This window comes from Globicephala melas, chromosome 4 (genome assembly GCF_963455315.2).
Source record: "Globicephala melas chromosome 4, mGloMel1.2, whole genome shotgun sequence".
Taxonomy (NCBI): Eukaryota; Metazoa; Chordata; class Mammalia; order Artiodactyla; family Delphinidae; genus Globicephala; species Globicephala melas.
The window spans coordinates 132190927-132216320 of record NC_083317.1 but is presented as its reverse complement, the minus strand read 5'-3'; the positions used below and the strand labels follow the sequence as shown (position 1 = coordinate 132216320).

Below are 25394 nucleotides of genomic sequence, written 5' to 3'. Positions count from 1 at the left end.
TATTCCTTCCATATTACCTTTTTAAAGAAAAGTTGGCCTCCTTCCCTCATCCTTCCAATTTTTCATGCCAAAGTCCTTGAAGGCATCCTTGACTCCCCCATTAATACCTCATAATCAATCAGGAAATCCTCTTGGCTCTGCCCTCAAAATATATTTAGAATCTTTCCACTTCTCACTCCACTGCTACTCCCTTGAACAAATCCCCATCATCTCTCACCAAGACCATCACAACAAGACTCCCTGCTTACTTCCTTCTCTCCTTTTGTTAATTCTCAACATAGCAGCCAAAGGGATTCTTTTAAAACTGAAGTGACATCTTGTCACTCCTCTGCTCAAATCCCCATTTCACTGAAAGTATAAGCACTCACCTGCCCTGTAAGTCCCAACATACAAGGCCCTTTCCTCTCTGATATCTTTTGCTATTCTTTCCCAGCCACACTGACCTCCTTGGCTATTCTTGAAATATACCAGTCACACTCTTGCTTTAGGGCCTTTGCATTTTATGTTCTCTATGCTATGAAAACTCTTCCCCCAGATCTCAGCATGATTAACTCTCTCACCTTCTTTAAGTCTTTACTGAATGTCATTTTCCTAACAAGGCCTATTCTGAGCCTTCCATCTTAAATTGTTATACACATTACCTGTCCCTCAGCACTCCAGAGCTCCCCTACCTTGCCGGGTTTTTTTCCCCAAAGCACTTTTCATCTTCAAACTTACTTATATAATTACTTATTTAATCTAGCTATTGTTTATTTTTGTCTCTCTCTATTAGAATGCCAGCTCCATGAGGCAGGAATCTTTGTGTATTTTATTTCATGATAGTTGCTAAAATAGTGCTTGGCATATAGTAGGCAACTGATAAATAATTGGTGAGTAAATGGAGATATAGTGAGGCTAACCAAAAGATTTAAAACTCTATCCATTCTAACTAACCATAGATATGTTTAATACTGTTAGAAAACTGGAAACCTTATATGGCCAATCCCTTTGGTGGTGACTTCTATTCACTAATACTCTTAATGTAATGATGTTTAATAAAAGAATAATCCAATGAGAACTTTAGGTCCATTTTTTAAAATATTTAAATAAAAGTAACTGAAAGTAAAATTACAGACAAATTTATAAATCAATGACTTTGTGTAGAAAAACTTCCTTGTCATAAAATAGAGAAATTTTAAACACTGCTCAAAATATCTGAGAAAAGTTCTGTTTTTAAATAATGTAGTAACCTGGTGCTTGGCAGTTAAAGACATCTGGAGCAAAAAAGCATTTTCCTGTTTCTTCAGCAATCAAGGCATAGTCTACTTGGCTGAGACCGCTTACAGCTGGCAAAAACAAGTTCCAGAGGCCTTCTGCTTTGGCCATTTCCTGTCAAGGTGATGAATATGCCAGAGTTATCATAATTTATCATGACCTAAAATTATTTATTTTTAAAAGATACTGCTATTTATGCCTTTTGAACTTATGAAATTATTTATTTCATTGTATTCTACAATGCAAGTAGTTATTAATTCATTATAAATCAACAATTTCTTAACAGTTAAGCTTCCTTAGATTTGGCTGAAAAACTAAATTTGCTTACTTGAGTACTTCTTATTGAATCACAGTGATTATAAAATCTCCTACATCTGAGCATAATTATGCCAAATATACTATTTGTCCATTTCAATTTCTAACATGTGTTAAAATCTGAAAACATGAAATTGAATTAAGCCCATGTGGGAAAAATACCCTGCCTCAACTTCAGTCTCAAGTGAGTAGTGCTGATTGTATTTTTAATTTGAACAGCTGTTAAGAGGCTGTCTTCATCACATACCATACACAACACACTATGTAACCTAATTTGTATATTACAGATTCTATTTTTAACTTTCTTTTTAAAAAGTTATAATTGATATAATTATCCTCTACATATATAACAACAGAAGCAACAACAAACAAAGGTCTCAAAAAATGCCTCTATATAAATTCTCCACTTTTAAGGTTCTCTTATTTTTCTTACCTTGAGTTTATCAATCACTAAAGGTTTTTTCCACTTGTCTACTGAATTTTCATTTTGAATATAGAACTCAATTACCTCCTTAAAGTATAAAAGGAAAAAAGTTCATTAGTTAAAGTTAGAAAAGTAAATAATGCCATAAACTGCTAATATCCAAAGTAAACATGTTTAGGTGAAGAAGCTTTTTCAGCTGCTACTGAATCAGTAAAATTTCTTTCTAAGACCAGACACAGAAGTATAAAAAATTCTAGATGTTTGCTCCTCACAAAATTATGCTGCCTCTATATTAGAGGATTAACTTTCAAAATCCTATACCAAGATTTGAGTGTTCCATTTTCAGCAATGTGGCATACTAGACGGTCATAGAATCCCCTCCCAGGATAATACAACTAAAAATGCTGGGTAAAATATTAAAAATAATTTTAAAAATACATGTAGTAATAATACATAGCTATGCTGGAAAGAAAATAAGGAAATTCCTCAGAGGCCAGGAATACAAAAGCCTGACTCTTCAGGTGTGAGTGAGCACTGGAACCAACTTTGTCTGGCGGATGTAGGCTGATCTATGTTCGCCTGGGCCCTAGTTTGCAGTGGGCCACATAGGCAGGGGTCAGGAGGTGAAACCAAATGCCCCACACAAGGCAAGAGGGAGGATCAGAGCTCACCACTTCCCTCCACCAAAGCCAGGATGCCTGATCAGCAAAACCTAACTGGAAAAAAATAGAAAGCAAAACGAAAAACCCACCCCTCAGTGGTAGACCAAGGGAATAAAGGCCATTCACAGGACGGAAGAGAAAAAAGAAACATTTCTAACCTGAGCCTGTCTTCACCCAAGTTTGAGATCTTAATTCACAGACCTATGGGCCCTAAAATTTTGAGTCAAAAATTAAGTTTACAGTGTTCCTGGTGACAATGCTTGAAAGCACCTGGCAGAAGCAAAAGCAAATTCACTCTGGAGGAAAAGAGCTTTTATAAAAAGTCTTAACTAATCCCTGCAGATAAAATTCCATTCCAAAGAACATGAGTGCAGAATGAAAAAATACTAAACACTCAAGGTAACAAGCCACCATTAGCAAGAATTAACAAAAACAATAGTTCAACAAAACAGAATCATACCTGCAAAGGCCACAGATAGAATAATGATCAAACACAGAATATAAAGTATTTGTGTCCAGTAGATTTAAAAAATAAAGGAAGGAATTAAAAGGATGACAAAGGACTATCAAACTTGGCCAGACAAATTTGAAAAAGAACCGAATGCAACTTGAAGCAAAGTAAAACCACAGTAATTAAACTTAAAAATTAAATGGCAGTGGTTCTCAAACTTTGGTGGCATCAGAATCACTTGGTAAAACACAAAAGCCCAGGCCCTATCCTACTTCAGTGAGTCTACTTTTGTATTTCTATTTCTGTAATCTTAACTAGCTCTCTAGGCAATTCTGACACAATCCAAATAATGAGACCCACTGCTCTATGCAAGGTTGAAAAGTAGATTAGATACAGCCAAAAAAATAATAATAATAAATTGAAAGAAGGATCTGAAGAAATTATTCCTTTCTTGAATGAAGCACAGAAATTCAATAGAAGGAAAATATGAGTGGTTAAAAGATATGATGATACAGAGAGAATCATTACTTCCCTTTTCTCAGGCAAAAAAAGGAAAATAAAAGGAAAAAAAAAAGGTAAATTTTATTAGCAGATTCTCATTAAAGGAGCTTGATCCAAAAAGAAACATCTGAGTTGTAACAAGGAATAGTAAATAAGATGATAAATACATGAGTAAATAGATATTTAAAAACTAGCCACATAATAACAATAATCTCTAATTTGTGCAACTAAATCAAGATGAACGAAAATATTGGACTATAAGGGCCTTCTCCAATATTTTGCTATTAAAGCATCTCTGTACTTATTTTCTACACATAGGCTAGTAGAATTACTGAATTAAAGGCTATGAACATTGGCCAAAACTCCAAATTACAACATTATTTTCTAAAATTGTTCCACCAATTTACAGTCATATAAGTAATATGTTAAAATGTTCCTTTTATTGAAGCATGGCTAGTCTAGATTACAGTTATATACATTTTTTCTATTTAAATTTTTTTTTATTGAATATATAAACTATATATTTTTTAAATATATAAACTAAAATGATATGGATGATATAGTGCATTTGTAGATTTCTTTTTTTTTCTTTTTTTACATCTTTATTGGAGTATAATTGCTTTACAATGGTGTGTTAGTTTCTGCTTTATAGAATACAGTTATATTTAGTTAAAACTTCAAGAAGACAAAGGATGGCTCTTTCACAGGCACCAGGATGAATAGCACTTGTCATTCTGTCAGGAAGTCAGTTAAGTTGGAAGGTTTCCTGTTTAGGGTTGTTTATTATTTCCATCCCTCACATTACTATGGAAACAGTCAATGCAATTGTGTTTGATAAGATATATGTTATGTAATACATGTACAAATTCCCCATCTGTGACTACCTCTCTATGACACTACAGTTCTGAGAAATTAAATTATGCCATTTATATAATTATTTAAAAATTTGTATTATTTAATACTTCCTGTTCTAAAGTCTATCGATTTGGAAATTTGCAAAATCTATTTGTGGTATGGTAGGAGTCAGAATTAAAATAAAATATCTCATTACAAAGAATCTTTCTTTAATTCTTTAAGTACGAACAAGAGTTTACTGATGAAAAAAGAAAGCAGAAAATATGCTTTGTGCCTGATCAATTCTCCCCAAATATCACCTTTAACATCTAACTTTCTCATTCACTGATTGAGATACTGCTTTGTATTATGTTGGTTCAGAATCTTAAATCTGAGCCTACAAATAATTTTGCAATATAATATGTTTTTTACTTTAAACTTAAGTCAGTTAGAAAAAAAGAAGCAACAGTTCCTCACTAGTATATTATTAAACTCAGTAGGAAAATATGACTAATGTTATCATTATGCTAAAAGTGTGTTCTCAGATATGTCATGTTGCTAGTTCCTGTTTTACATGCTATTTTATTAGGACTCCTCATCCATTTTAAATAGCAAGAATTGCCCTTTTTTAAAAATTTCTTTCTTTCTTCCAGTTTTATTAAGATATAATTGACATATAGCACTGTATATGTTTAAGGTATAGGGCATAATAATTTGACTTACATACATAATGAAATGATTATCACAATAAGTTTAGTGAATATACATCATCTCATATAGATACAAAATTAAAGAAATAGAAAAAATATTTTTCTTGTGATGAGAACTCATATTTCATATATAACATACAGCAGTGTTAATTATATTTATCATGTTGTATATTACATCCCTAGTATAACTGAAAGTTAAAGGTAGTTTTGACTACCTTCAACCAATTTCCCCTCCTCCCCTGAGGAAGAATTGCCTTTTAACATTTAAATGGATGATGGTTCTGATGTTCTTACTTTATGATATCCAAGGAGTTTCAAAAGGTCATTAGCATAGCATAAACGGACCTTATTTTTTCCCATTATAGAAAATTGGAAAAATACATAAAGTATTAAGAAAAAGTCATCAACAGTCTTACTAGCTAAAGATATGTACTATCAAGATGTTAGTGTATTATATAATACAATCTTATTTTCTAGATATGACTGTTTTAGTTTTTATATATGTAGTTATAATCATATTGGTTAGAATTTTATAGGCTTTCCCCCCTTCTATTTTGAAAAAGCTAATTACTTTTCAAGTGCATATGTTCATAAACAGGGATTAGTACAGTCCAGAGTCATTCTACAGGATAAAATGTTTTTATGGATGTTAGTACAAGTTTTTAAAGAAAGAAAAAGCTCACATTATTAGATGTAGATATATTCCAGATTTGAAAGATCTGCAGACACAAAATGATTATGGCTTTCCTTGTCACACAAAATGTTGATAATCTTTCCTTTAAAACTAGAGTGCTTTTTTTTATCATAAAGCATTTTCCTTTATTACAAATTCTTTGTAAATATTTTAGTAGCTGCATGATATGAGGTTCAGATGATGTATCACAATCCAATTTGTAACACCTCTTCTGTGCTACATGCTTCCCTGGATCGCTCATTTACATTTATGAATGAAAGAACATGGCTACTTGGTTTCCTCTCCCAATTTGAGTCTCCTTTGAATAAATCAGGAAGGCTGATAGGAAAGCTGGGGTCTACACCAAACCCACCACTGGAAAAAAAAAAATGAAGCGGTCTTCCCTGGTGGCGCTGTGGTTGAGAGTCTGCCTGCCGATGCAGGCGACGCGGGTTCGTGCCCTGGTCCGGGAAGATCCCACATGCCGCGGAGCGGCTGGGCCCGTGAGCCATGGCCACTGAGCCCGCGCATCCGGAGCCTGTGCTCCGCAATGGGAGAGGCCACAACAGTGAGAGGCCCGCATACAGCAAAAAAAAAAAAAGAAAAAAAATGGAGAGAAACTGTCATTTGAAACCCTGGCTTCTTTGAAACACATCATATGCTTTTTTAGAGTACTCTGGCAGCCTTTTTCCTGGGGCAAACACCATTGCTACCCAGGAGTGTTAGAAACCAACTCAAGCAGGCCACCTATTACAGGTTAATTCTTAAATCAAACATCTTGATTTCTCTTCCTCTTCTCATTCTTGCTCTCCACAACAGGCAATCATAGGGGACTCCATTGTAAAAAAAAAAAAAGAAGTTACCACCTGAGTTACAGTCAGTCCTCTCTTACTTAGAAATTCTTCTGAGATGTGTTAAGGTTTTTTCTTTGGTATGATCCACTCTGCTTCCCAAATCCTTTTCCATTCTCTTTTCAAAACCTTTAGTCCTGCGATGTGTACTTCTGTTTTTGTGCTTTTACCAATTCCATTTTTAAAAAAATTTCTTTATTGTTAATTCAAGAGGATTTTATTTGTGTGAGGGGAGGTAAATGCTGATTTCAGTCTGCCATCTTGAACTCAAAGTGTTGCATTTTCTTTTTAACACCCAAAAGTTCAGAATTTTGTTTTTAAAAAATATTTTAATTTTATACTGGAGTATAGTTGATTTACAATGTTGTGTCAGTTTCAGGTGTGCAGCAAAGTGATTCAGTTATACATATATATATACTCTTTTTCAGATTCCTTTCCCATATTGGTTATTACAGAGTACTGAGTAGAGTTCCATGTGCTATACAGTAGGTCCTTGTTGATTATCTATTTTATATATAGTATATTTTATATATATAAATTTTTATAATAATTTTTATCTTTTCTTCACAGCATTTATCATCTCTTACTTAATGTCTTTCTTTCATGCTAAAGTATAAGCTCTGTAGAAGCATAAGCCCTGTCTTCTTATTCTTCCTTTTACTTTCAATGGCCTAACCCATTATTAGGTACCTAATAATTATTTGTTAACTGAATGAATGAATGTGTCACATAACTTGTCTACTCTCAGTGAATTTACTGAAACTTAACACCTTAAAATAGTAGCTTGTGGGGGGAGTGATGGTAGTATCTGTGAACAGCTTGAAATGATATACAAAATTTTCTGGGTATGCCTCTCTTGTTTATCCTACAGTTCTCAATTTTCAAAGGGGCCCATTAAAGAAAAAAAAGGCTGAAAGTCACTGCCTTAGGAAAAGACCCCCAAAGTAGCATTTTACTCTAAAATATTTAAAGATCTCAACTTTGTAAACTGCTAATTCCCTCTAACTTAATTTTAATTCCACAGATTTATCTGTGGCATTCCCTTGGCATATTTTAGAAGCTTGGAATTTCTCAGGATCAGGTTCTGCAGCAGTTCAGTGCTAAGGTGAGAAGGGGCATCTAGGTAAGGATTGACTGCAAAGAAATGATACCATGGTACTCCTAGAAGCAGAGATAACAGAAGTAATTCTTCAATAGTCTTGGAGCACAAATACATTCTGTTTGTTTATAGAATACTTACCTTTTCAGCTGGGAGGATGTGTTGTTTCATGAACTGCTTCACCCTAGTAAGAACTTCGTGGCCTGTCCTAGTCTGTACAAACAATTGTCTGGTAGTATCAGTCTGTGGAAGTGCAGTACTGAAAGTTCTTTATAAAAAAAAAGTTACAAAGATGTGCAAAACCATTATTATAGATTTCTGAATAGAATGTAATGTCTTCCCCCAGTTTCCCAAAAACATCTCTCAGAAGAAGTTTCCATATTTTGGAGTTTTTGTCTTTCATGTTATGGAAGGAATGCAGAATCACTTTATTTTAAACATTAAACTTTAGTGCTTAAAGCACTTTTTGGAGAAAACATAAGCCTGGTATGACCTCAATCAATGGGAGTTTAAAATCTTTATTGAAGCCACATATCAGAATCTCTAAACAAGAAGGCAAAGAAATAGAATACAAATTTAATAATTACTCTTAGTATATGCCTCACAAATACAACTGCTGGATATCATTATAAACAAGACCTTTAAAGATCATTATGAAAAGCAGCATCATCATTTGTCATGTTGTGGAGATTACAAATATTCGTGTATGAGATGAACTGTAAAACACAACTGTCCTAATGATATGCCATGGATACTTGTGGCTTGGGCAGAATTTCCAGGGACAGCATCATCCGTGCATTCAGTAAGTGCTATATATCACACTGTTTTTTTCTGTTTGTTTCTTTTAAATTTTGCTTTATATTGGAGGATAGTTGATTTACAACATTTACAATGTTTCAGGTATACAGCAAAGTGATTCAGTTATACATATACATATAGCTATTCTTTTTCAGATTCTTTTCCCATATAGGTTATTACAGAGTATTGAGTAGAGTTCCCTGTGATATATGGTAGGTCCTTGTTGATTATCTATTTTATATATAGTAGTGTGTATATGTTAATCTCAACCCCCTAATTTATTTCTCCCCTCCATCACACCTGTTAGATGGCAGTGTGTTTGGAGAAAGTGTATTAGATGTCTCAAAAGTGCTCCACTAATGGAGATATGAATTTCAAAGACTCTTATGAAATGTCTGAATACAGTTTCATGCAATGTCATGGTGGAAGAGAGCAACATTTCTAAACTTAATAAATCATCTTATATAATACATAACTTTAAACAGGTATATGTAAGTAACTTAAATATTAGAAGGAAACATTTGAGAATTTTATCAATATCTTAAAGGTTTATACATTCAAATTGCAAAAAAACCCACAAACCTCTTTTAATCATTAAATGGGTATTTTCTTTAAATCTGAGGTCAATTTATTTTCAAGCATAAAAGAGATTTACTAAAAAATTTTTTACCATGATTGGCAGCAGCAATTCTGGTGTTGTAAGCAATAAAAACAATCCCTATCCCCCTAAAGTTTATGACCTTCACATAGCTAATAAAGGCTCTAATTTGAGTTAGCCACAGAATCTATATTTTCTTACCTTTTTGAGAGTTGTAATCCAGTTTCTGCCAGAGGTTGCACAATATTGGCAAACTGAAAGCTACTTTCAGATGCATTATTTCCCAGAAGATATCTACTATATACTCCCTATAAGTAAATTAATACAAAGTGATTAAAATTCATGGAAAACTATTCTTCAACTATCCAGTCTTTCCACAGTTTCCCAGCTACGTGAATCACTAAACTTACAAGGTACTAAGATATAAATCAGACTATCAGTTCTATTAATTTACATGCAGGCATAATTATACCACTCCAAGTTAAAGACTTACACTTGTATCATTTGGTTAACATACTCTCATCATAACAGAATTATAACTGGAAATCAAACCAAACTTTAAAATGAGTTTAGCAGTTACTAAAGATACCAAATTGGCAAGTCATATCACCTCTAAAGATCATTGCTCTCCCTACACAGTGGAGAAAAATCTAAAGAAACTTAAGAAGAAGAAAATTTCTTTCTTTTAAGAAGAAAATTAAAAACTATAAAACCAAAGAGAAGGCAATGAGAGACTTCTAAGAATATTTTATCTCATTTTTTGGACCCCTAATTTAGGTGAAACTATTCTCCGTTGAACAGTGTTAGCTGAATGCTCATCTGTTTTTCTTTGTTAATTCTCCATGTTCTGTGTTTCCAACATAATATACTCTCCTGTTCCCTGTCCCAAACACAATCAACTGAATTTCATTAATTTCTTTATATAATTCTTTGTACAATAAAACACTGTAGCAGTCTTTCCGTCATTTCCAATTTCACATTTCTAGTTAGAATGGAATGTTCATGATCATCTCTAAGGCTACTAACTACACAGTTTATGACATACATATTAATTTCGATCGTAAACCATGTCAAGCTTTTATTTGAAATGAAAATACATTTTAAATTCAAAGCCTATCTGTTATCTCACTTTGGAAATTGACAGATATAGAAACATACCATAAACCCTATTTTGAGAAATGCATCCAATCAACATGATTAACTAATATGATTAATATGATTCTAAACTACAGGATGAGATGTAAGACAACTATTTCCTAGACATTTCAGTTATTGGAGGACAGCATGAACTCTGAGGACAGGGAAAAATAACCATAATTTTCGTTAATCCTTCTTTTCCCATTCTTTTTTGTTTCTAAAATCTCTTATTTACTTGTTCTTCCGCCAAGCCCTAACCCCTTACCAGAGATGAAGCATCTCAAATTCTTAAAAAAACTAAGACTCAAAGTATAAGGGAGCCGAGTTAGTATAATGAAGAATGCAATTGTCTAAACTGTAAATTTAAAAAACTGAATTTATGTTCAGTTTTCTCTCAAAATTTATCACATAACTATCACATTATTAGAAAATGGAAAATGGACAATTAATTATGTGTTTGAGTGAGCTTATCTACTCACTCAAACACATAATTAAGAGGCTCTGTATGCTAGGTACTGTGCTGGCTTTGGGAAATACAATGATAATTCCTTCATCATCAGCCCTGATTAATAGGGTTTTATAATCTGAATCAGATATCATATAAGGAGTTTAACTCTTTCTTATATTGGATATTCAGGAAATAACCAATTCTCACATGCTTTTTCTGTTTTTGTTATTATGTCTTTCTCTCTCCCTTCTTCCATCTTTTCGTTTATTATACCAAAAAGTGATACCACATTTTGCTACTCAAATTTTTCCCTTGCCAAATTCCTATTCTGTAAACTCTGGATTTCTGTTTTATCCATGTCTGGTATTTGTTATTATGGAAACTAAATTGATCTAAAGATAAGAATATAAGAGAATACCCTGGTGGTCCAATGGTTATTAGGACTCTGTGCTTTCAGTGCCAGAGGTCCGGGTTCAATCCTTGGTAGGGGAACTAAGATCCCACAAGCTGAGCCATTATGTGGCCAAAAAGAAAAAAAAAAAAAAAAGGAATATAAAACCCCCAAAGACCAAAAATATTGTCAACAGTACATCAATAAGTAATGGTGAAACACATGTTAAAAAATTAATTACCTGTGCTATTCCAGCAATTTTAAAATATGAAAGGGCAAGAAAGAAATTCCAGTTAGGAAGATTAGAATTAATTCCCCTGCAGCGGCAATATATTGAAATCAGTTCTTCCATTGATGGTACCCCTATAAAAACAGTATATACTATAAACTTTAATAAGAATGTCATGGTGAATATTTTAAAATGTCATATTGCATATAAATATAAAACTGAACATAAAATTAATCCATATAACAAAACATTAATCCATATAACACAACATTATAATCTATATAATTATAATATTATAATTAAAATATTAAATATTTTATAAATATTAATATTAATATAAATATTAATTAATTAATTAATAATATTATTAATATAATTAATATTATATTAATAATATTATATAATTAATATATTAATATATTAATAATATATTAATAATATTATATAATTAATATTATTAATAATAGTATATAATTAATATATTATAATTAATTAATATTAATTAATTAATATTATAATAATTATAATTAATTATATTATATAATTAATATTATTATTAATATAATATTAATATAAATATTAATTAATTAATAATATTATTAATTATTATTATTATTAATATTAAAATATTTTAATTATAATTAAAATATTAATTAATATTAATATTAATATAATATTAATTATATTATATTATAATATAATATAATCTTATAATATATTATTACTTATATATAGTATAAATTATATTATATAATATAAATAATGTATTATATTATTAATTATATATAATAAAATATAATATTATAATTAAAACATTATTATCCATATAATTATAATCCATATAACAAAATATGCTCTAAATGTTGATTTCCAAAAGAACATTATATACAAATGATTATATTTTGTAACAAATTACTAGAAGTGGAATGATACATTCAAAAAAATCGATAGAATAAAATGATTTAAAAACATTTCAAGAAACAAAAGCTATTTATCTAAGATTGCAATATAATCTTTTTATTAATTATGAAGCAAAATAAATATAATTTTATATTAATAGCAGTTTAGGCAACACTATGTTTTCATACCTATGTTTTCTTGCAAATGAGGACTTTGACTTAACAATGGAATGGTCCTTGGCCAAAAGTAGAACATAGAGAGATGAGCCAAGTCTGACAGAGGATGACCAATGGTTGAAAGCTCCCAATCTAGTACAGCTACAACTCGAGACTGTAATTAAAAATAAAAAGGTTTTAATATAGTAAATCCAAAACAACTAAAATAAGGAGATGAATGAAATAGAATATAATGAAAATCATATTTTCCATCAAAAGCAAATGTGAGGCTGTAGTTTGCAGTCTTTACCCACAGCGGCACATTTCATTTATCAAATAGAGCCAAGTCCCCTTGTTCCATTGCTGGCCAACAGCTCTGCATTTTACTTTACACAGCCTTAACATGTCTACTAATGAACGGAGGCAAAAGCAGTTGAAAAGTTTCAACTGGGAGTAACTATAGTAAAGAAGAAATTCTAACAATTACTTATAATTTAAGAATCTATTCTCTGGTAATGAATCTTACAACGTAACAAATATTACACTCTTATGACAATAGTAATTTTTTAAAGTAAGTTATTTCATGCTATAGATATAAAACTATAATTGTTATAAAAGATGCTGTTTGTTTTATGAATACAAAATCCACCATTATATAGCAACATGATAAAAGAGTTGTGTAATTTGGAACCAATAACACGGAAAGCTTTCCTCATTCTATTTTGTAACAATATGTATCAAGGGACTATATAGCTTTATGTTAAGAACACAGGACATTCAACTGCAAATACAAGGGGAAAAGGCAATTTGTAAAATAATATGCATAGTATGATCCTATTTGTTTAAATAAAAAGGGTACAAATGAATACACAAAGTTGAAAGAATATACACCAAACTGATAGCAATGGCTATGGTTACTTCAAGGGACTGAGGCAGAAGGGATGGAATATGGGAGGAGACACTCCATTGGAGGGTTCTGTACGGGAGGAGTGATATGATAGGATTTGTATTTTAAGGTCACTCTAGCTGCTATGTTTTGAATAGACTGTAGGGGAGGCAATGAGGAGGCTGTTGCAATAATCTAGAGAAGGTTATCTAAGCCAGATAAAACAGCAAAGCTCACTTAAGCAATGCAAGTTACTGGGTTTCATGCCTTTATGTAACTTTGTGTGTGCTTGCACTCCCTTGCTTCTCTCATACATTTGAACACATTATTGTAGCTTAAAGGAAAAATGTGGTCTTTGGAATCACAGACCTGTATTCAAGTCCTAGCTCCACCATTTACTGGCTGTGTAATTCTGGACAAGATAGTTAACCTTTCTGATTCTCAATTTTTGCAGCCATAACATACACCTCTTGCATAGAGTTAGTGTGAAGATGAAATAAGAGCAGGTAACATGTCCATTTTGTTTACCAGTGTCTAGCTGCGAAGTACCTGACATACAGTAGGTGGCCAAAATGTATTTATTCAATGAATAAGTACAGAGCCTGGCATATAGCAGGCAATAAAAAATTTACCATTATGACTATGGGAAAAATTGATCACTGCTTCCTCTATGATTTGACTTCATAAGACTTTTTATGGTTGTGGTTATATTGAATTATAAGTTACTATATATGCTAGATTTGTTAAATTTGCTTAAAAAAGGGATTGGATGCATTTTTCTCTATACCATTCTGTTTGTTTCTGTGCTCTTGACGTCCAAAGAAAAGAAGATGATATACTTAATTATGCTATAAATGTTTAGCTTTTTTTAATTGAACATTTTCCCTGGAGTTAAGTTTCAAGAAATCTGAAACATTTTAAAAGTAATTACCCACAAAGCTATAAAACAATAGCCAGTGAGAAAAGCTGATGGGTCATCAAATTATCAGTTAGTATAAATTAATTAGCCATGGTTTATTAGAATCCTGTCTATTCCTGTTTGTGTACAGAGCTATAAAAAGCATAGCATAACTTCTAGTGGATGAGGTGAACATTTACTAATTCATTTTGCTGCTAAAGAACTTAAAATGATTTCTGAGAGTTTTTTTGAAACCTCAGCACAACTGAAGCTTTTCATTTTGTTGATTATCTTCTACCTTGAGTTTTATTTTCTAGGTATGCTTTTTGCTGTATTGAATTTTTAAAAAAATTTTAAATTTATTTTTGGCTGTGTTGGGTCTTCGTTCTGCACATGGCCTTTCTCTAGTTGTGGTGAGCGGGGGCTACTCTTCATTGTGGTGCATGGGCTTCTCATCACAGTGGCTTCTCTTGTTGTGGAGCGCGGGCTCTAGGCACACAGGCTTCAGTAGTTGTGGCATGCGGGCTCAGTAGTTGTGGCACACGGGCCCTAGAGCACACAGGCTTTAGTAGTTGTGGTGCACAGTCTCAGTAGTTGTGGCGCACAGGCTCAGTAGTTGTGGTGCACGGGCTTAGTTGCTCCGCGGCACGTGGGATCTTCCTGGACCAGGGATCAAACCCATGTCCTCTGCACTGGCAGGCTGAATCTTAACCACTGCTCCACCAGGGAAGTCCCTTGAATTTTATTAATATGTATGTATATTACCTTTTCAAAACAAAAGAAACACATACAATACAGTAGGACTGACAATAGATGAAGGAGGTAGGAAAAAATATAATAATTTTTAATAAAGTGATAAAGCTAAGAGTAGGTCATTACATAAAATTAAATGTCACAGGTCATATTGATATATAGTTTTTAGCGTTGACAGCAGAATTTGCTCTGAGTTTTCTATGGACAAAATAAAGTATGAAGCATAATCAGTCACAATGTTTATAGTGCATGTAGATTAAAAACAAACCAGCTGCACCTGGATCGCTTCCAAGTGCCCATCAACAGATGATTGGGTTAAGAGGATGTGGTATATATACAATGGAATATTACTCAGCCGTAATAAAGAATGAAATATTGCCATTTGCAGCAACATGGATGGACCTAGAGAATATTATGCTTAGTGAAATAAGTCAGACAGAGAAAGACAAATACTGTATGATATCATTTACATGTGGAATCTAAAATATAATACAAATGAATGCATAGGCAAAACAGAAACAGACTCACAGATATAGAAAACAAACTTGTGGTTACAAAGGTGAAAGGGGAGGGGACAGGGACAAATTAGGGGTATGGGATTAACAGATACAAACTACTATATATAAAACAGATAAGCAACAAGGATATATTGTATTGCACAGGGAATTATACCCATTATCTTATAATGACCTATAATGGAGTATAATCTGCAAAAACCCTGAATGACAATGCTTTACACCCGAAACTGAAACTAACATTATATTACAAATCAACTGTACTTCAAAACAAAGCAAAAAAACCCAGCTGCTCAAGAGTGACAATTTTCATGGAGATCAGTCAAGACAGCACAGTAGAAAGACCATGAGTTCACCTCCTCTCAGGAGCACACCAAAATAACAACTATAAGCAGAACAACCATCAATGAAAAAGACCAGAACCAACCAGAAAAGATCTTCTACAACTAAAAACATAAAGAAGGAACCACAATGGGGTGGGTAGGACAGGTGGACTCACAATATAGTCAAGGCCCATAACCCAAGGTGGATGACCCACAAACTGGAGAATAATTACACTGCAGAGGTTTTCCCACAGGAGTGAGAGGTCTGAGCCCCACGTTGGGCTCCCCATTCTGGGGGTCCTGCATCAGGAAGATGAGCCCCCAGTGCATTTGGCTTTGAAGGCTAGTGGTGCTTAATTGTGGGAGTCCCAAAGGATTGGGGGAAACAGAGACTTCACTCTTAAAGGGTGCACAAAAAATCTCACACACTCCAGGACCCAAAATAAAAGCCATAATTTGATAGGAGCCTGGGACAGACCTACCTGTTGATCTTGGAGAGTCTCCCAGAGAGGCAGGAGGCAACTGCAGCTCACCCTGGGGCCACAGACACTGGTGGCAGCCATTCTTGGGAGCTCCTTCTACCATGTGACATTGGTGTTGGCAGGCACCATTGTGGAATCCTCCCTCTGGCTTATTACCCCCAGGACCCAGCCCTGCCCTGGCCCAACAGCCTGCAGTCACCAGTGCTGGGGCGCCTCAAGCCAAGCAACTAACTTGGCAAGGACACAGCCCCACCCATCAGCAGACAGGCTGCCTTAAGACCCCCTAAGCCCACAGCTGCCTCTGGATGTGGCCCTGCCTACCAGAGGGCCCAGGACCTAGTTCCAGCCACCAGTGGGCAGGGACCAGATGCAAGAAAACCACAATCCAGCAGCCTGCAGACACAGCCCATCTACCAACAGGCCAGAGACCCTGGCCCTGGGACAAGCCTGGCCCCAGCCCTGCTCACTAGTAGGCTAATTCAAGCTTCTGGACACCCCAGACCCTGTGTCAGAAACCCACCCCCCACCAGCAGCAATCTGATACCATCTCTGGAATCCCTGGACCCTGCAACCAACTCCAGGACCTTATCTGCCTGCCAGTAGTCCGGAAGTAACCCCAGGACCTGGCTTCACCCACGAGGAAGGTGGGCAACAACCATGGAGTCTTCTGGACCCTGACTCTGCCAACCAGTGAGCCAGCACTAGCCCTGGGGCCCCCTGGGCTAGTTCTTCAGTCAGCGGCCTTGTGACCCAGCCCCGCCAACCAGCAGCCGGCAGCCTCCACACAAGGCAGAGCCTAGCAACCAACCAGACTGGAGGCTAACCAAACCTACCAGACTGCCCACATATTCAGCTGGCCACAAGAGAAGGTTCCAGGTAGCCCTCATAGGGGGAACCCCTAGAGCATATAGCTTGGGAGATGAGAAAGAAGTGCACTGCTGGGATGCATAGGACATCTGCTACAGAAGGTCACTTCTCCAAGGTTGGGAAATGTAACTAACTTAGCAGATACATAAAAATACAAACAGCAACCTAGGCAAAATGAGGTGGCAGAGGAACATGCTCCAGATGAAGGAATAAGACAAAACCCCCGAAAAAGAACTAAGTGAAGTGGAGACAGGACATCTACTTAATAAAGAGTTCAGGGTAGTGATGGTAAAGATGATGAAAAAACCCAGGAGAAGAATGGATGCACAGAGTGAGAAGTTAGAAGTTCTTAACAAAGAGTCAAAAAATATGCAGAACAACTGAACAGAGATGAAGAATACAATAAATGACATGAAAAAATATACTAGAAGTAATCAATGGTAGACTAAATGATATAGAGGAATGGATCAGTGAGCTGGAAGACAGAGTAGTGGAAATTGCTGATGTGGAACAGAAAAAAGAAAAAATAAGGAAAAGAAATGAGGACAGTTTAAGAGACCTCTGGGACAACATCAAGCACAATAACATTTGCATTATAGAGGTCCTACAAGGAGAAGAGAGAGAGAAAGGGGATGAGAACATATTTGAAGACTTAATAGCTAAAAACTTCCCTAACCTGGGAAAGGCAATAGACATGCAAGTCCCATAAGTGTAGAGTCCCATAAAGGATTAACCCAAAGAGGAACATGCCAAGACACACTTTAATTAAAATGGCAAAAAGCAAAGATAAAGAGAGACTATTAAAAGCAACAAGGGAAAAGTGAAAAATAACATATAAGGGAACTCCCATAAGGTTATCAGCTGACTTTTCAGCAGAAACTCTACAGGCCAGAAGGGAGTGGTACAATACATTTAAAGTGGTGAAAGGAGGGCTTCCCTAGTAGAGCAGTGGTTAAGAATCCACCTGCCAATGCAGGGGACACAGGTTCGAGCCCTGGTCCTGGAAGATCCCACATGCCATGAAGCAACAAAGCCTGTGCACCACAGCTACTGAGCCTGCACTCTACAGCCTGCGAGCCACAACTACTGAGCCCGCGTGCCACAACTATTGAAGCCCACACGCCTAGAGCCCGTGCTCTGCAACAAGAGAAGCTACCGAAATGAGAAGCCCACACACGACAACAAAGAGTAACTTCCACTCGCCCCAACTAGAGAAAGCCAGTGCGCAGCAAAGAAGACCCAACACAGCCAAAAAGAAATAAATTAAAGAAATAAATTAAAAAAAAAAGAATAAAGTGATGAAAGGGAAACCCTACAACCAGGAATACTCTACCCAGCAAGGCTCTTATTCAGATTTGATGAAGAGATCAAAAGTTTTACAGACAGACAAAAGCTAAAAGAGTTCAGCATCACCAAACTAGGTTTACAAGAAATGTTAAAGAAACTTCTCTAAGCAAAAAAGAAAAGGCCACAACTAGGCACAAGGAAATTATGAAATGAAAAAGTTCATTGGTAAAGGCAAACATAAGTAAAGGTAGGAAATTATCCATGCACAAAGCTAGTAGGAAGATTAAAAGACAAAAGTAGTAAAATCATTAATATCCACAATAAGCAGGTAAGGAATACACAACCAATTAGATGTAAAATATGATATCAAAAACAGTAATCATGAGAGGAAGAGAGTACAAACGCAGGGTTGTTAAAATGCATTTGAAATTAAGCAGTCAGCAACTTAAAACAATCATATATATGTAAGTATACCCACCTACTTCATCATAACCACAAACCAAAAACCAAAATAGATATACATACAAAAAAGAAAAAGGAATCCAAACATAACTCTAAAGATACTCATCACATCACATGACAAGAGAACAAAAGAAGGGGAAAAAAAAGACCCACAAAACAATTCCAAAACAATTAACAAAATGACAATAAGAACTTAGGTATCACTAATTACCTCAAATGTAAGTGAAATAAATGCTCCAATCAAAAGACACAGAGTGGCTGAATGGATACAATAATAAGACCTGTATAGATGCTGCACACAAGAAACTCACTTGAGATCTAAAGACACACAAAGACAAAAGTGAGGGGATGGAAAAAGGTATTCCATGCAAATGAAAATCAAAAGAAAGCTGGGGTAGCAAAAGTTATATCAGACAAAATAGACTTTAAAACAAAGACTGTTACAAGAGACAAAGACACTACACATAATGATCAAGGGATCAATCCAAGAAGAATATATAACAATTGTAAATACATATGCATGCAACATAGGAGCACTTAAATACATAAAGCAAATATTAACAGCCATAAACGGAGATATCGACAGTAACATAATACTAGTGGGGGACTTTAACACCACACTTACATGAATGGACAGATCATCCAGACAGAAAATCAATAAGCCTTAAATGACACATTAGTTGATATATATAGAATATTCTATCTGAAAGCGGAATACACATTCTTTTCAAGTGCACATGGACCATTCTCCAGGATAGATCACATACTAGGCCACAAAACAATCCTCAGTAAATTTAAGAAAACTGAAATCATATGAAGCATCTTTTCCGACCACAACACTATGAGACTAGAAATAAACTACTAGAAAAAAACTGCAAAAAACACAAGAGACTAAACAATATGCTACTAAACAACAAATGGAACACTGAGGAAGTCAAAAAGGAAATAACAACTTACCTAAAGGCAAATGAAAATGAAAACACAATGATCCAAAATTTATGAGATGCAGCAAAAGCAGTTCTAAGAGGGAAGTTTATAGTGATACAAGCTTACCTCAGAAAAAAGAAAAATCTCAAATAAACAACTTAAACTTACACCTAAAGGAACTAGAAAAAGAAGAACAAACAAAACCCAAAGTCAGTAGGAGAAAAGAAATAGTAAAGATCAGAGCAGAAATAAATGAAATAGAGACTAAAAAATCAATAGAAAAGATAAATGAAACTAAAAGCTGGTTCTCTAAGAAGATAAGCAACACTGATAAAACCTTTAGTCAGACTTATCAAGAAAAAAATGGAGAGGGATCAAATCAATAAAATCAGAAATGAAAAAGGAGAAGTTACAACTGACATCACAGAAATATAAAGAATCATGAGAGACTACAATGAACAACTCTATGCCAATAAAATCAACAACCTTGAAGAAACAGACAAATTTTTAGAAAGATACAATCTTCCCAGACTGAACCAGGAAGAAATAGAAAATATAAACAGATCAATTACCAGTAATGAAATTGAATCAGTAATTTAAAAACTCCCAAGAAACAGAAGTCCAGGACCAGATGGCTTCATGGGTGAATTCTACCAAACATTTACAGAAGAGTTAATGCCTATCCTTTTAAAACTATTCCAAAAAGTTGCAGAGGAAGTAACACTTCTGAACCCATTCTATAAGGCAAGCATCACCCTGATATCAGAACCAGACAAAGATATGATAGAAAAAGAAAATTACAGGCCAATACCACTGCTGAACATAGATGCAAAAATCCTCAACCAAATACTAGCAAACCAAATACAATAACACATTAAAAGGATCATATACCATGATCAAGTGGGATTTACCCCAGGGATGGAAGGACTTTTCAATATCTTCAAATTACTCAATGTGATATACCACATTAATAAACTGAAGAATAAAAATCATATGATCATCTCAATAGATGCAGGAAAAGCTTTTGACAAAATTCAACATCCATTTATGATATTTTTCTCAAGAAAGTGGGCATAGAGTAGGGAACATATCTCAACATAATGAAGGTCATTCATGACAAACCCACAGTTAACATCATACTCAACAGTGAAAAGCTGAAAGGATTTCCTCTAAGATCAGGTACAAGACAGGGATGCCCACTCTTGCCATTTTTATTCAATATAGTATTGGAAGTCCTAATCACAGAAGTCAGACAAGAAAAAGAAATAAAAGGAATCCAAATTTGAAAGGAAAAAGTAAAACTGTCACTCTGTAGATCACATGGTACTATACATAGAAAATCCTAAAGACACCACCAGAAAACTTCTAGAGCTCATCAATGAATTTGGTAAAGTTGCAGGATACAAAATTAATGTACAGAAATCTTGCATTTCTATACATTAACAATGAACTATCAGAAAAAGAAATTAAGGAAATAATCCCATTTACAGTTGCATCAAAAAGAACAAAATACCTAGGAATAAACCTACCTAAGGAGATAAAAGACCTGCAGTTGGAAAACTATAAGACACTGACAAAAGAAAATGAAGATGACACAAACAGATGGAAAGATATACTGTGTTCTTGGACTGGAAGAATTAATATTCTTAAAATGACCATACTACTCAAGGCAATCTACAGATTCAATACAATCCCTATCAAAATATCAATGGCATTTTTCACAGAACTAGAATAAATAATTCTTCAATTTATATGGAGGGAATTCCCTGGAGATCCAGTGGTTAGGACTCTGTGCTTTCACTGCCAAGGGCCCGAGTTCAATGCCTGGTAGGGGAACTAAGATCCCACAAGCCGTGCAGTGTGTCCAAAAAAAATTAAATTTTTATGGAAACACAAAAGAGCCCGAATAGCCAAAACAATCTTGAGAAAGAACAGAAGTGGAGGAATCATGCTCCCTGACTTCAGACTATACTACAAAGCTACAGTCATTAACACAGTATGGTATTGGCACAAAAACAGACACAAAGATCAATGGACTATAACAGAGAATGCAGAAATAATTCCACACACTTATGGTCAATTAATCTATGACAAATGAGGGAAGAATATATAATGGAGAAGATAGTCTCTTCAAAAACTGGTGCTGAGAAAACTGGACAGCTACATGTAAAAGCATGAAATAAGAACATTTTCTCACACTACATACAAAAATAAATTCAAAATGGATTAAAGACCTAAATGTAAGACTAGAAACGAAACTCCTAGAGGAAAACAGACCACACTCTTTGATATAAATTGTAGCCATATGTTTTTAGATTTATCTCCTAAAGCAAAGGAAATAAAAGCAAAAATAAACAAATGGGGCCTAATTAAACTTAAAAGCTTTTGCACAGCAAAGGAAACCATCAACAAAATAAGAAGACAACCTACTGAATGGGAGAAAATATTTGCAAATGATATGACCAATAAGGGGTTAATATCCCAAATATATAAATGCTCATACAACTCAATATTAAAAGAAAAACCTGATTAAAAAATGGGCATAAGACCTGAATAGACTTTTTTCTGAAGAGGAAATGCAGATGGCCAACAGGCACATGAAAAGATGTTCAACATCGCTAATCATTAGGGAACTGAAATCAAAACCACAATGAGATATCACCTCACACCTGTCACAATGGCCATCATCAAACAGAACACAAATAGCAAATGCTAGTGAGGATGTGGAGAAAAGGGAACCCTCATACAATGTTGGTGGGAATGTGAATTCGTGCAGCCACTGTGCAAAACAGTATGGAGGTTTTGCAAAAAACTAAAAATAGAACTATAATGTGGCTCAGCAATTCCACTCCTGGGTATATAGCTGAAGAAAACAAAAACACTAATTTGAAAAGTTACATGTATCCAGTGTTCATACCAGCATTATTTACAGTAGTCAAGATATGGAAGCAACCTAAGTGTCCATCAACAGACGAATGGATATAGAAGACATTATATATATATATATATATATATAAAAAAATTGTGTGTGTGTGTGTATATATATATATATATATATATATATATATATATATACACACACACACACACAATGGAATGCTACTCAGGCATAAAAAAGAAGGAAATTTTGCCATTTGCAACAACGTGCATGGACTTGGATGGTATTATGCTAAGTGAAATAAGTTGGACAGAGAAAGACAAATGCTGCATGATATCACTTATATGTGGAATGTAAAAAATAAACTAGTGAATATAACAAAAAAGAAACAGACTTATAGATTTAGAGAACAAACTAGTGGTTACCAATGGGGAGAGGGAAGGGGGGAGGGGCAATTTAGAGGTAGGGGATTAAGAGGTACAAACTATTATGTATAAAATAAGCTATAAGGACACAGAGAATATAGCCAATATTTTATAATAACTATAAATGGAGTATAACCTTTAAAAATTGTGAATCACTATACTGTATACGTGTAACTTACATAATACTATATATCGACTATACTTTAATTTTTAAAAAGTAACAATTTTTCTTGGCAATGGCTTAAGAAAAATGTCACCCATCAGTCTGCATGAAGGAAACATTGTGTAGTGGACTGAAATGTCTTCAACAACATCAAGAGAACTTCCAGGGGTATGTAATCCCTAGAAAGCAGCTTGTGCTGAAAAGTGACTAAAAGGACAAAAACGAATCAAGTCTAAATGTGAGAGTGGGAGTCTAGATGTAAAAGGCAACTTGATAGTTCGAGAAGAATAGAAAAGATTTGAAAAAGCCATTTAAAAAAATGTCACAGATTTTACAAAGAGATGCAGTTACAACCTAGATGAAATTATGCAGCATAGATATGTCCCAGACCCTGTTAACGTGACTTTACGACTTCATTCTGTAGCAAAAATACAATGAACCAAGATCAGGGTTGGAGATTATATATAAAGTCAAGAGGTGAGAAGATTCTGGAATAACAATATAAGGTCAGGAAAGTTTATAACTCTTACATTACTCGCACACAAATCCACAGTCAAAAAATTATTAATTCATTGATAATAAAGAAGGTAGTTCTTGAAATGATTGATCATGCCCACCTGGGCCAGGCAAGGTGAGAAGTCAAATGAAGTCATAAGGGGTTCATGGATTCTAAAGTAAGAGGAATCAAATTTGTAGCCTCTCAGGTGAGGTATAAAGAAATAAAAGAAGTAGAAGGTAGTGAGGCTATGGTCAAAGACAAGGGTTTCAGTTTCTAGATTACCAACATTGACCAGTTCCAACAGAGATGAGAAGCAGTACAGTGTGGAAGGAATCATATGGAATTGGAAGTCAGTAGGTCTGAGTTCAAAACCTGGCTTTATGACCAAAGAGCATATTAAGGGTATTTAAAAACATCTGAAAAGTAAAAAGATTGGGAAAAAACCTAATCCCCATGTCTTTTCTAGCTATAAAATTAAGTTTTATAACTAAGCTTTTCTCTAACTACACTGACATCTTAGAAATAGTGGGGGAATTAAAAAGAAAAATCCATTAAAAACACAAGTTTTGTTTTGCATAACAAATTTTTTTTTCATAAGACGACATATAAAAGACTGCAACGCAGATGACTTCAGAAGAAACAGTGTCCTTATATTTATCGTAAATACATCTGACTACTAATTAATGAATGCAGATAAAATATCTATGGGTTTATTAAATATATTTATTTTTCAAGTTGAAATGGTAATATGTACATTAAACTAAAATCTTAAACATTTCTCTGCCAGATGGGTAAGATTTATATTTGGAAAATTAACGATATTTTCCAGGAAAACTGGATTTCTTTTAAACATTGCAGTAAGCATTTTGTACTACTGAAACACTTGCTCAAACATGCTTCAAATACTTTACATATCAGTAACTAGAAAATAACTAGGGATTGTGAAATTGAGTGATATATTTTAGTTTTGTTATTCCCTTTAGTAATTCTTTACTGGCTTACCACACACACTCCTAGATGGTTTATCATTTAAAATTGTTCATGTTTTCTTTCTTAATTGTTGTGCTTTCTGACAACAAAAATAAAATATGCTGTTGTCTTGGGGAAAAAAGAACAATAAAACCTCAAACCTTACAGAAATGTACAACTTATAAATCTCCTATAATTTCATCCCCTATAACTAGTGTTTAGGTTTTAGTACATATCTACTAAAAGTAAAGATTTACTTTTACCCTAATTTTTTCTAAAGAATAGAGCTTGACAGGCCATCTTAGAAAAGCAGAATATAAAAACAGAAGGGAAAAGAATGGAAAAGAAGAGAACTGAAATAAGTTGAGCACCAGCTGTGCCAGGTACCAGCTAGTTGCTCCATATCAATTACCTCATTTTAGCTCCTTGGGAACCCTGAAATTTTTTTTTCCCAATCCAAAAGGCACACAAGTCACACAATGTCAATTTCCTGGCTTTGATAATATACTCTAGTTGTGTGAGATCTCTTTGGGGAATCTGGATGATGGATACACAGGCCCCTCTACTATTTTTACAACTTCTTGTGAGTCTTCAATGATTTCCAAATAAAAAGTTACAATAAAAACTGAG

The 25394-nt window shown here is 34.3% G+C and overlaps 1 protein-coding gene across 3 annotated transcripts in view; it reads right to left on the bottom strand.

Annotated features, from left to right (window-relative positions):
* ACAD11 (acyl-CoA dehydrogenase family member 11) overlaps window positions 1–25394 on the bottom strand; it is an 89199-nt gene that overhangs the window by 43002 nt on the left and 20803 nt on the right. For all 3 annotated transcript variants that reach the window (XM_030873476.3, XM_060298606.2, XM_030873477.3), the window contains exons 6-11: window positions 12464–12605; window positions 11388–11509; window positions 9372–9478; window positions 7916–8042; window positions 2003–2080; window positions 1230–1368 (exon numbers count right to left, since the gene is read on the bottom strand). In XM_030873476.3, coding sequence (XP_030729336.2) covers window positions 1230–1368; window positions 2003–2080; window positions 7916–8042; window positions 9372–9478; window positions 11388–11509; window positions 12464–12605 — 715 coding nt within the window. The remainder of the gene's footprint in view (window positions 1–1229; window positions 1369–2002; window positions 2081–7915; window positions 8043–9371; window positions 9479–11387; window positions 11510–12463; window positions 12606–25394) is intronic.